A 13,075-nucleotide genomic window follows, 5' to 3' on the forward strand; every position below is an offset into this window, starting at 1 on the left:
TGCTTCATTAAAGTATCTAGCTTTTCAATCTTATGAGAAATAGATAAGAAGAAGAAAAAGTAGACTTTAAGAGAAACAGTACCACTTACTTATTTATTTATTTACTTACTCACTCACTCCCTCCCTCCCTCCTGGGCTCACGTGATCCTCCTGCTTCAGCTTCCCCAGTAGCTCAGACTACAGGTGTACACCACCATGGCCAGCTAAATTTTCTATTTTTTGTAGAGACAGGGTCTCGCTCTTGCTCAGCCTGGCCTCAAGCAATCCTCCTGCCTAGATCTCTCAAAGTGCTAGGAATACAGGAGTGAGCCACCATGCCCAGCTCACTTCTCCATTTTTCTAAGAAAGATCATGCTACCTCTTACAAGAAAGGCAATTACTACACGTAAAAAAAATCTACTGCTTTTATTTCAGCAGATCAGGATGTTAACATTCCTTAACTGGCTGAGCCAAGTTCCTAACACAGGATATGTATCTCTGAATTAAGGAGGTACAGAGCATTGCAAATGAGGACATATTACTTGGGCTAAAAGGAGTATTAGTGACGAAAACAGAAACTAAAAACAGAATACTTATGAATATAAACTTGAGAGAATAAAATTCAATAGATTTGATTAAGTACATCAAAAGACAGGAATTTGCTGCAATTTTATATCTTTATCCTATTTGGTATTTCTTGTTGATTGACCAATATAGTTTATGTATCTAAACAGCTAATGCTATTTATTACAATTATTTTCTGCTTTGATCAAGAGCTATCTATCAGTCCTGATACAGCCACTTATGTTGAGATTCACAGTTTTGAAGTAGTTGGTTGATCCATTAATTTTATCAATTCCTGGTATTTTCTAACTCAGAGAAGTAACTTTGTTATGGTAAATCTTAGGACATTATTAAATGACTTTGGATGTAAGTTATCTTCCCTCACCTCAAAAACAAAGAATAAAATAGGGAGGCCAGCAAGTAGGATGAGACCACAAGAGGCTTTGTCCTTTTTGGGCCTGAGACTATAACCCCTCCACCATCCCGAAGATGCTGAGCAGCCCAATGGCTTAAGCAAAGTGGGGCTGGGGAGTTGGGTGGATGCTGCAAGCACCTGGTCCAGGAAGCCTGTCTATCCCCACATGCTGAAGACTCCCTCTTCTCCATCCACAGAGGTATCAGGCAGCCCAGCTTGTGAAAACTCTCTCCACACCCTCAGACAGAAGCAGCAGAGATCAATTCGGCCTCTGGGTAGCAGATAAAACAAGCAGACCAAAACAGCACTCCAAAGGCCCTCAAAATTAAATTGTTACTGGAACCACAACTCACCAACAGAGTACAGGACTTGCTTGGTAAACCTAAGTAAGCATGGTGACTGCCTACTTATATAGCCAAAATATCGAGGCAAGATTCAACAGAAAATCACCTGTGATACCAAGAACCAGGAAAATCACAACCTGAATGAGAAAAGACATCAACTTATGCCAACACTAAGATAGATGTTAAAATTTTCAGACAAAGATTCTGAAGCAGCTGTCATAAAAATGCTTCAAAAAGCACTTATAAATTCTCTTGAAACAAATGAAATACAGAAAATATAAGCAAAGAAACAATTTATGAAAAGAATCAAATATAAAAATGAAAAATATATTATTTTAATAAGAAACTTAAAAACTTACCAGATGAGATTGATGGTAAGGTTGAGATGACAAAGGATAGAATCAGTGAACTTAAGGACAGATCAATAAAATTTACCCAATAAGAACAAAGAGAAAATAACTGAAAAAATAATTAACAGAAACTCAGGGAACTGTTGGATAATAACAAAAGATTCAACATTCGTATCATCAGAGTTCCAGAAGAAAGGCAGAAAGAGAGTAGAGTAGAAAGAGTATTCAAAGAATTAAGAGTTGAAAACTTCTTATTTGGTTAAAGAAATAAACCTACAGATTCAAAAAACTGAGTGAACCTAAATAGGATAAATCTAAATGAGCCCACAGTAGCATATATCATAATTAAACTTCTGAAAACTAAGTCCAAAGAAAAAAATCCTGAAAGCAGTCAGAGACAAACATATTACCTATAGGAAAATACTAATTCAAATGACAACAGATTTTTCATCTAAAACCATGGAGGCCTGAGGAAGTGGCATAATATTTTACAGGTGCTGAATAAAAAGAGAACTGTCAATTGTGAAATGTGACCTACTCTTAAAGAATGACTAAAGGAAGTTCTTCAATAGAAAGAAAATGAAGGAAATGATAAGGAATCTTCAAACATCAGGAAAGAAGAAAGAGTAGGAATAGGTACATACAATAGACTATCCTCATGAATTTTATAAATCATATATGAGGATTGGAAGAAAAATAATATTATCTGATACTCAAAAATCTAAATGGAAGCAAGGTTTCCACACTTCACTTAAAGTGGTAAAATGATGATACCAGAAGACTGTGATAAACCACATTTGTATATCATAATATGAAAAGACATACAAAGAAATATACTACTATAAATAAATCAAGATGGAATCCTAAAATATGACCCCTGGGGACGGCAAGAAAAGAGAAACAGAGGAACAAGAATTAGAGGAAACAAACAAAATAGCAAACTTAAACTCACCTACCAAATTACCTTAAACGTAAATGGTGTAAATACACAAATTAAAAGGCAAGGATTGGCAGAGTGGGTTTAAAAAAAAAAAAAAAAACAACCTAAACTACATGCAGTTTACAAGAAATTCCTTTCAATTTCAAAGAAACTAGATCACTCATATATTGCTTGTGGGAATGTAAAATGATACACTCTACAAAATAGTTTGGAAGTTTCTTTAAAATTAAACATGTACTTACCACACAATCCAGGAATAGCACTTTCTGCACATTTAATCCAGAGAATGGAAAATGTATGCACATAAAAGAACATGTACACAAATGTTCATGAAGCTTTATTTATAACAGCCAAAAACTGCAAACAATCCAGATATCCTTCAATGAGTGAATGATTAAAGACAACTGTGGTATGCCCATGTCATAGAATACTGCTCAGCAATAAAAAGGAACAAACTGACACAACTTGGAGGAATCTCCAGAGTCTTACACTGAGTGGAAAAAAAGCCAATCCCAAATGGTTGCATACTGTATGATTCCATTAATATAAATTCTTGAAATGACAAAATTATAGAAATATAGGACAGATTAGTATTGAGGGGAGCAAGAGGAGGTACCAACGAAGTAGGTGTGGCTATAAAAGGGGAACACAAGGGATAATCCTGTTGAAACTGTTCTGTATCTTGATTGTGGTGGTGGATACATGAATCTACATATGATAAAACTGTATAGAACCACATCCACATCCACATCCACACACACACACACACACACACACACACACACAACTGGGTACCAGCGAAACTGGGTGGACTGTATCAAAAGTAATATTCTGATTGCGATACTGTTCTATAGTTTTGTAAAATGTTACTATTAGGAATATCTGCATAAAGGGTTATTTCTTACAAGTGCTTATGACTTATGCTTTTCTGTTGTACTCTAATTTTTTACAATGAGCAATGTAGCAGGTATCTGTTGTTTCTGCCTGGCCAATATCCATTACCTCTTCCTCTGGAAAGAATGCTCAATTTTGCTTCGGGGAACTATGTCCTACACCATACTGGAAACAGTCTTGGTAGTACTGTCCATCAAGATGTCTTACCATCCCTAGGCACTGTGCCAACTAGGTTCACTCTTCCCTAAATTTTAACCTTGAGCAGAGTTGACAAAGATTAATTCATCCCAGCTGGAGTGCTTTGATGAGACTGTGTATTAGTTCTAGCTACCTGATCTCTGCAGCTGCCTGCCTTCTCTTAATTTCAGAGCCTATTTCTTTCCTTTGAGCCTATGAGATATCCCCACATTCTTCAAAGAAATCTCATTTTGCTTAAGTTATTTACATTTGGTTCCCATTATTTGCACCTCAAGAACCCAATCAAATATATACCCCCTTCAAACAAACCTAACACAAAAAATGTACCCAGTTTTAAATTTTAATTATAATTTTCACTCTGTAAGACCTTAATTAAGCTTTTATCCATAAACTGTTGCTCAAAAATGAATAGACTCTTACAAACAAACTTAATGGAGTGTACAAATTTAACTGGAGTTAAAAGATTAATCTCTAATTATAAGCCAAGCATGCTATGTCCAAGTGACATGAAAATACATGGATCTGGCTCCTGCTCTCAAGTCTCACAGGCAAGTCAGAGAACTGTAATAAATAACTATAATATAACATGGGAACTGCTGACACAAGAGTATCTAAAATGCTACGCCAACATACAAAAAGCCAATTCAGTAAAGAATAAACTATGAATTTTAACCCATTCTGGCTGGGTTTTAAATAAGTATCATTCTCATAGAGGATTTACCAATATTTTCTCTAAGTCAGAGCATAAACATACATTTTCAATCCTATATTATAAAGTAAATATTAACATACACATTTCCAATCTCTTAAATATTTTCATTATTAATCTGCAGAATATTAAGTATCCCAATGCTAGTATAAGTCAAATGATGAATTTGATAAACCTTAATGTAGACTGAGTTTCTAAAATTAAGACCAAACAATGATTACAAACTGTACAAACATAAAAAGCACACTTAATGGATAACCATTCATATAATAATATCACTATTATTTAGTTTCTGGACTAATTATCTAGTCTTATAAAGTAAAAATCATGCATCCAAAGGTAAGCTTAATACAATTTGTAAATGAGTACTTTATAATTGCATAATACTTCTTTAGAATAAAGTAGTACTTCTTACCTTCTGGAGTTGGAATGCACCCCAAGAAAAAGAAAGGAGAAAAAAAAAAAGCTTTTAATTTTTCTTTATAAAGCAACAATAAAGCCAAAAAATAAACTGACCCTTCCCCTCCCAGCAATATCCACAATTCCTCAAATTAGTAACCCCCTTTTTCTACATAAAACATTAATTTCTTCTTTGAAATTGATGTTAGCCCCAAGTAGCATATCAAAATATGTCTAAAATGCACAATTAAATTCAGCTAAGTAGTCTAAACCACTTCAGAAAACAGCTGCAGTACCTTAACCATGTGATAGAGTAAAATCATTAGGGCAGTTCAGAGTTAAAAGCGGATACAATGAGTATTTCCCATTCTCTAATAACCTTCCCATGCATTTCAATTTCAAAGAGCCATCATAAAGCCATCAGCTATGGACCCTAAGGTTTATTAGCATCCCTTTGATCCATAATGGAACTCACTATGAATCTGAATAAAAATGGGTAAAAATACTCTTTTCTGCATTTTGTTTCTGTTTTTTCATTATTAATTTTTTTCTGACATCCCTACCAGGTTTGCGGGCTTGAAAGCATACTGCAACTAATAGATAAAGTCGACACAGGCTTAACCACAAAGGTTTAGCTAACCTTAATTAAGGTATCAGTTTAATAAATAATTTTCTTCACTCCAAAACTGAGCTCTTACTGATGAAATCACTTCAAGGCAATTCAGCTTGGCAAATAACCAAATTATCTACCCTGCAGGAGTAATGATTTCTGCTGAAAAGTAGTAGATGATGTTGATTTTATTTCCTTTGCTATATATAAAACTTTTATACAAGAGGTTGGGGAAAATTAGGTGCTCTGATTAGTTTTTGGTATGAGGTAAGCTAAAACATAAAACCTTAAGTACCATGTAAGAGAAATTATTTTCATAATAAAAATATTAGTACTTATCAGATGTGACTGGGACTCCCCCAAACAAGAGGTAAAATTACAATCTGGAAAATGTTTATCAAGCATGATCTTTCCTAGATGGTTCCCAGAGTTTTTTACAAATCCCAACCCTAAAGGAGCTTGCTACTTTGCTTGGGAGAGAAGACTGAAATGAAAGAAATACTCTTTGCTAGATAACAATGTTGAGCTCTGTAAAACAGTAAATAAAAGACCTACTTAAACGTTCACTTTTTAAAAAGTGTACTGACCCTTTCAGAAGCCACGTTATTATAATTGTTGAGGTTTTTATTTCAAATTCTTCCAGAAAGCAATCTGTAGACAACAACCAACCTAATGTAGCTAAATGTCGGCATAAGTTTATTTGAGAAATAATAGTGCAAATACACTAACCATAAGGGTATGGAGAACTATAGTTGTAAAAGTAGAATGATATACTGAAAGAAAACAAAAACCAAGGTTTCTACTTTCACTGAGCTGGTTACATGACCCTGGCCAAGTCTCAATCTCCATGGGCCTTAATCCTTTAATAATAAAATGAGATGTAACTATAATATCTTTTCCAGCTGTAACACTATGACTGAAATAATGTGATTAATATGGAAAAGAAGTGGAAGAGGGAGAAGAGAGAGGAATGCAACGAAGACTATTCATTTTGGAGGACTGTTAATCAGAGGCATCATGTTATAATACAAGTAGATAAGGTTCACTGGCAAGGAATAGATGTCCAAGTCATCTGCTTGTCCCAAAATTTGGCAGTACTACTATATAGCTAGCATTCAGCCTTCCTTTCCATGTCTTTTTCCATAAAGAACCAATGCTTTTAAACACTCTGACTTCTTTCGGAGGTGATAAGTAATGGCCTAATTTAGAAGCTAGGCAGTTGACCACATTAATTCATTCACTACATAACTTACCCATACTACTCCTACAATGTGAAGATTCAAATTCATGTCTCACAAAATTACCAATTTTATACCATGAACCCTTGGGATCACTAATGAATGGTCTAATTCACAAAATGCTCAATTCATGTATGATAAATTCATGAACAAAGATCCTAATTTCTTTTTCCTTTTCTACTCATGAATGGAAAGACAAGAAAAACTAGTCAGAGAACAGAGTCTCTTGAACTGAATCCTATTTTTTTCTTCTTTCCTATAAACTCTTTCTCTATTAGCTGACATAAGAGTCAAGATAATACAACTAATAAGATGAGCAAACCAGGTTGAGAAAACTCCAATGGGAGAAAAAAGCACTAAAGGCAATCGGTACTTTAGAAGAAAGACTGGATCCTTCTACACTTAATGTTGTTAAAGCACATCTGTAAACATGAATGGCAGCCATAGCTGATGAAGGGAGAAAACCTGTTGTATATCCAGCCTAATAGAAGTAGTAATGAGTGATAACGGCAAAGGATTAGCAGGAATGGTTTCAAAGAATACATAAGCACTTGTTTTATATGCTATTTGGTGTGTGTGTTCAGTCAATAGTGTACATGCTTAACGTGTAGGTTTAGTTGCTCTATTTTTGATAATAAGCTAGAATATCCACATTCCACACAAATAGTCTTATCTGTTCTTATCTGTTAGATACATACTGGAATATTCAAGTGATAAAATGTCTGCAGTTTACTTCAAAATAGCCTGGGTGGGAGGACTATTTATAATTTAGGATGGAGGATACATATTTATGTTTTAGTTTGGAACTTTCCAAAAGTAAAAATTTATATTTTAAAAAAGTGTCTTCAGAACCCAACTTATAAACCTAAACTTGTAACAAATGTACAAGTATATCATCACAAAAGGAAAAGGATGTATTTCTGGAGTCTATAACATATCAGGAAATGTTTACTCATCAATGTCCAAAACAGGTATTAGACACTAACTTTTGAAAACAGATAACCTACTCTACAGCCCCATATCTGAGCTACCTTTTGTACTGCTCTCTTGACAAACCCACCTCCCCATACTTATCCCTCATGAAGTAAAAAACCTTTTGGGAGTGAGGGTCTATGATATGCCCTCAATTAATCCTTAATTCATTAACCAGGACCTTCACTTTACCAGTTTATCCCTCAGTTCTTCACGACACTAAATAGCAGCTATTCAGTCAAGAGGCCTAGAAATCATTTTTTATTTCCTTCTTTTATTTCACCTCCCACATCCAATCCATCAGTAATTCCTGCCCATTCTACCTAAAACATATCTCAAATCTATCTATTCTCTCCAGCTCCATTTACCTTCACCTTAATTCAAACTACCACATCCTGCCTAATCTGCTGCAATAGCCTAATCTCCTTAATTCCCTCAACTCATCACTGATGCAGTCTATTCTTTATAAAGTAACCCATAATGCTTTATCTAAAATATAAACCAGACTACATATCATCTTGTTATTGTCATACGCAAATGTCTGAGATAGATGTATTATTTCCCCACAAGGACTGACTACACGTTTGGACAGAGCAATGCTTAAACATTTAGCCATGCCAATGGTTTCACACTGGTTTGTCGTGTTCTATTCACATCTACTAACTTACTTGATGAAAGAACCAAGCTCCAATTATGGAATTAGTCAATGTGGAGGTTCCAAACACCTCATCATAAAATGCCTTTGTTACATGGCCTATTCCAGATTATTTGTGATAACCTCCTCATTGCACTTTTAAAATAACTAGAAAAACAAACGCTACACCAAAATCTAGAATTCTATTCTATGCCAAATAAAAATAAAATGATTCTGACTTGAAGTCTGTGGCTTTATAGAGGATGAATCCATGAATTTAAAGCTTAACCCAATTTCATGATTTCAAACTAACTTCAAATTTGGTACCGGTGAAGACAGAGCAAGCCAATGACTGTCTCACTTTCTCGTTAAAACTAAAAACTCTGAACAAAAACACAAAAAGCGACTACCCACACAGACAGACACACACACACACACACACACACACACAACCTATGTACAATGTTTGTAGTGGCATTATTCATGACAGCCAAAAAATGTTAATAACCCAAATTTCCATCGATGGATGATGCATAAACAAACTGTAGCATATGCACACAATGAATATAACATGAGCTAACCTTCAACTCATTACACTAAGTGAAAGAAGCCAGTTACAAAAGACCACATATTGCATAATTCCATTCATATAAAATGTCTAAAATAGGCAAATTCATGGAGACAGAAAGATTTGTAGGGCTGGGGGCAATGAATGGGGAGAGTGAGAGTGATAGGTAGTAAATACGGAGTTTCTTTCTGCAGCGATAAAAATGTTTTGGGTCAATATGCTAAAATCTACTAGACTGTACACTTAAAAATGGTGACTTTCATGATATGGGAAATATACCTTAATTCTTAAAAAGTAACTAGCTAAAACACTAAAAATTAAAAAAAACTGGAATACTGGGAAGTCAAAACCTGATTTATATGGGGTTATGTAGTAAAGAATTTGCCTTTACCCAAAGAAATGTCTGGCCTTTGTCCTTGGCTTCTGGGAGGTAATCACCAGTCCCTAGAAAGCCTTGGGCTGGCCAAATAATAACAACATGATTTAGAGTGGGGGCTTTGAGACACCCAACAATGAGATTTAGAGTGGAGATTTAGGTGAGATTTAGGGTCAGTCAGCATCAGTTGATCTCTGGAGGAGCTGGAGACTGGAAACTGAGATCAGCCACATGGGCAATCAAACATGCCTACAAGATGGAGCTCCAATAAAAACTGGGCATGCAGGCTTGAGAGAGCTTTGCTAGCTGGCAATACTCCATGCACAGTCACACAGTGATGCTGTAAAATAACACTTTCCTGAGTCCATAGGCACAAAAAGACTCAAAGCTCTGTGTTTGACTTTGCCCTATGTCTCTCTCCCTGGCTGATCATAATCTATAACCTTTCCCTGCATCTTTCTCATAACCATGAGCATAATGACTTTCAGTGAGTTACGCAAGTCCTTCTAAGCAAATTATAGAACCTTGAGAGTGCTCTTGGGGACCCGTGAAATATGCAGTTGGTCTAATAAGTGAAGGCAGTCATGTGGACTGTTCCCCCTAATTTCAGTTAGCTGAACTCTCACAGAATGAATTTCCAAGGTTTTTCCCTCACCATTTTGGCTAAAGGACAGGTCCTAATTGGGGAGGTGCACGATTGCAGGTCACAGGTAAAACTCTGAGAGAAGTTCTGTCTTTCTGGCCAGAAAACAGGGAAATAGGGCCCTGTAGGCAGGCAAAAGCATGGTACAGGGAGTTCCAGAGAGAAGAGAACTGAAGAGAACTCTCTACTATCCATCCATAAAGGCCTGGGCTCATTCCTGAGCTCTGCATAATTGGGGCATTCCCAACCAACATAGCAAAGGCTTTGAAAATTAAACCACTGCTCAAATCTCAGACTAATCCAGAGTGGCAAATGTATGGGACACACCCAAACAGCAGAGTACAGGCTTTGAAAACTGGACTAATAACTGAACCAAGGTCAGGGAGAACGTGTAGTCTGCAACCAGATTTGTTGACTGCCTACTGTAAAAAAAAGAAACCAACATTCTCCAAAGCTTTTTAGCAAAAAAAACAGAACCTAAAAAACACAATATTCATAATGTCCAAAATATAATCTTAAATTTCTCAATATATAAAGATCCAGGGAAATATGAGGAATGCTCAAGGGAAAAGACAACCAACACTTGCCAATCTTGAGATTACCCAGATGTTGGAATCATCAGACAAATACTGAAAGCACTCCATGAGGTAAAGATAAATGCAACTAACATTAATGGAAAGACAGTGGTTTTCAGCAAAATAGAAACTTTAAAAAAGAAAACAAGAATTATAGAATTAAAAGATACAACATCAGAAATAAAAATCTCACTGGATGGGCTCGACAGCTGAATGAACATAACAGAGAAGAATCCGGAAATGTGAAGATAGAGCAATAAAAATAATCTAATCTGAAATACAGAAAGAATAAGGTTCAGAAACTCAGAGAATCGTAGTAAAATACTAAGAGGTAATCATGTCATTGGACTGCCAGAAGAAGAGAAAGAATGTGGAATAAAAAAAAATCTGAAGAAAGAATGGCTGAAAACTTGCTAAATTTACCAAAAGATTTAAAAAGCTCAAGTAAACACTAAATAGATCAGACACAAAGAAATCCACACCTCGCCACATTAAAATCAAACTGCTAAAAACTAAACATAAAGAAATTATCTTGAAAGCAACCAGAGAAAACAATTACATAACTTATAGGAGAACAATGATTCAAATGACCATGGATTTCTCATCATGGAGGCCAGAAGGTAGTGAACCAGTATTTTTAAAGCACTAAAAGAACTATTAACACAGAGTTCTATCTCCAGCAAAAATATCCTCCAAAATGAAGGCAAAACAAAGACATTCTCAGATATCTTTTCTTAGGATTTTCTTAGAAAACTAAGAAAATTTACCACAAAAATATTGCTCTAAGAGAAATATTAAAAGGAAGTTCATTAGACTGAAAGGAAATGATACTAGATGGAAATTTAGAACAAATTTGGATGAGCAAAAGAAATGGTAACTATCTGGGTAAACGTAGTCTTTGAACTATTACTATGGAAAACAAAATTAGTAACAGTGTCTGGTGGGGTTTTCCATGTGTAAGATGTAACACATGCACCAGCTAAAACATAAAGAAGATGGGCAAGCTGGTTGAGGTGGCTCATGCCTGTAATCCTAGCACTTTGGCAGGCCAAGGTGGGAGGATTACTTGAGCCCAGGAGTTGGAGACCAGCCTGAGTACGAGTGGGACCTCATCTCTACAAAAAATAGATAAATGAGCCAGGCGTGTTGGCACGCACCTGTAGTCCCAGCTACCTGGGAGGAGGATCTCTTGAGCCCAGAAGTTGCAGGTTGCAGTGACCTATACTGGTGCCACTGCACTCTAGCTTGGGCAACAGAATGAGACCATGTCTCAAAAAAAAAAAAAAAAAAAAAAGGAGGAAGGGTAAGGGGACCTAAATGGTGTAAAGCTTCTACATTTTATCTAAGGTGGTAAGATATTAACTCTAAGAAGCTTGTGAAAAGGTATGGGTTGTATATTATAATCTCTAGAGCAACCACTGAAACAAACAGATATAGTTAAAGAGCCAATAAGAAAAGAAAATAGAATACTACAAAACACTGGAATAATTTAAAAGAAGGTAGTACAGAGGGGACAGCACAACAAAAATATGGAGGAAAAACAGAAAATAAATAATACAATGGGAGAAGAGATCTAATCGTGTCAGAAACCAGATTGGATTTTTAAAAAACAACTAAATGCTACCTAGAAAAAATCCACCTTAAATATATAAAGACACTGAGATGTTAAAAGAAAGGGAAAAATATATTCTATACAAACATTAATCAAAAGTGGCTCTGTTAATATCAAAACAGACTTCAAAACAAAGAATACTACCAGGGATACAGAGGGTCATTCCACAATGATAACATAGTTGCATATGCACCTAACAATAAACATTCAAAATACATAAAGCAAAAACTGAAAGAATTGAAAGAAAAATGCATAAATACACAGTTATTCTTGGAGACGTCAATACTCTTCTCTCCATAATCAATAGAATAAGTAGACCAGAAAATCAGTAAGAATACAGAAGACCTGCCAGATGTGGTGGCTCACGCCTGTAATCTCCACACTTTCGGAGGCCAAGGTGGGAGGACTGCTTGAGGCCAGGAGTTCAAGACTAGCCTTGGCAACGTAGGGAGACCTCATGTGTACAAAAAAGTAGAAAAATTAGCCAGGTGTCATCATGCGCCTGTAGTCCCAACTACTCAGGAGGCTAAGGCAGGAGGATTGCTTAGCCCAAGAGTTTGAGGTTGCAGTGACCTACGATTATACCATTGCACTCTACTCAGGGCAACAGAGTGAGACTCTGTCTCAAAAAAAAAAAAAAAAAAAATTAAATTAAATTTTTAAAAAAATTTTTTAAATAAAAACATTTACACTCAATTTTTAAGGGACATATTATTTAAAGTGAGATATACTAATTTATGTTTCACTTTTTCATATCAACAGAGCAAATCTAATTTATTTCCAACCTACCAAATTTTGGCCACAAATCAAAACAAAAAAAATTTTAAACTGTTTTAGAAAAGAAGAGCCAATAAATAAACTTCATTAGAATTTCATGTTAAAAATAACTGTACAGAAGTTTTTTAAAAAATAAATAGAATGTTAAAAATTAGAAAAAGAAGAATTCCATGTTAAATAAGAAAAGAAAATGATTTTCTACAATATTTTGTTTTTAAAAAATATAAGAGAAAATGAGAATTGAAATCTAGGTCAGGTGATGGATATTTATCAAAAAA

The 13,075-nt window shown here is 35.3% G+C and overlaps 1 protein-coding gene across 3 annotated transcripts in view; it reads right to left on the minus strand.

The window, feature by feature from the left end:
* The window catches only part of ASXL2 (ASXL transcriptional regulator 2), a 126,741-nt gene that overhangs the window by 72,722 nt on the left and 40,944 nt on the right, over nucleotides 1-13,075 (minus strand). For 2 of the 3 annotated variants that reach the window (XM_045549192.1, XM_045549194.1), the window contains exon 3: nucleotides 4,809-4,811. The exons of the other annotated variant lie outside the window; for it this stretch is intronic. In XM_045549192.1, the coding sequence (XP_045405148.1) occupies nucleotides 4,809-4,811 (3 nt within the window). The remainder of the gene's footprint in view (nucleotides 1-4,808; nucleotides 4,812-13,075) is intronic. 3 annotated transcript variants of the gene reach the window in all.

Source organism: Lemur catta, chromosome 4 (assembly GCF_020740605.2).
Source record: "Lemur catta isolate mLemCat1 chromosome 4, mLemCat1.pri, whole genome shotgun sequence".
Taxonomy (NCBI): domain Eukaryota; kingdom Metazoa; phylum Chordata; class Mammalia; order Primates; family Lemuridae; genus Lemur; species Lemur catta.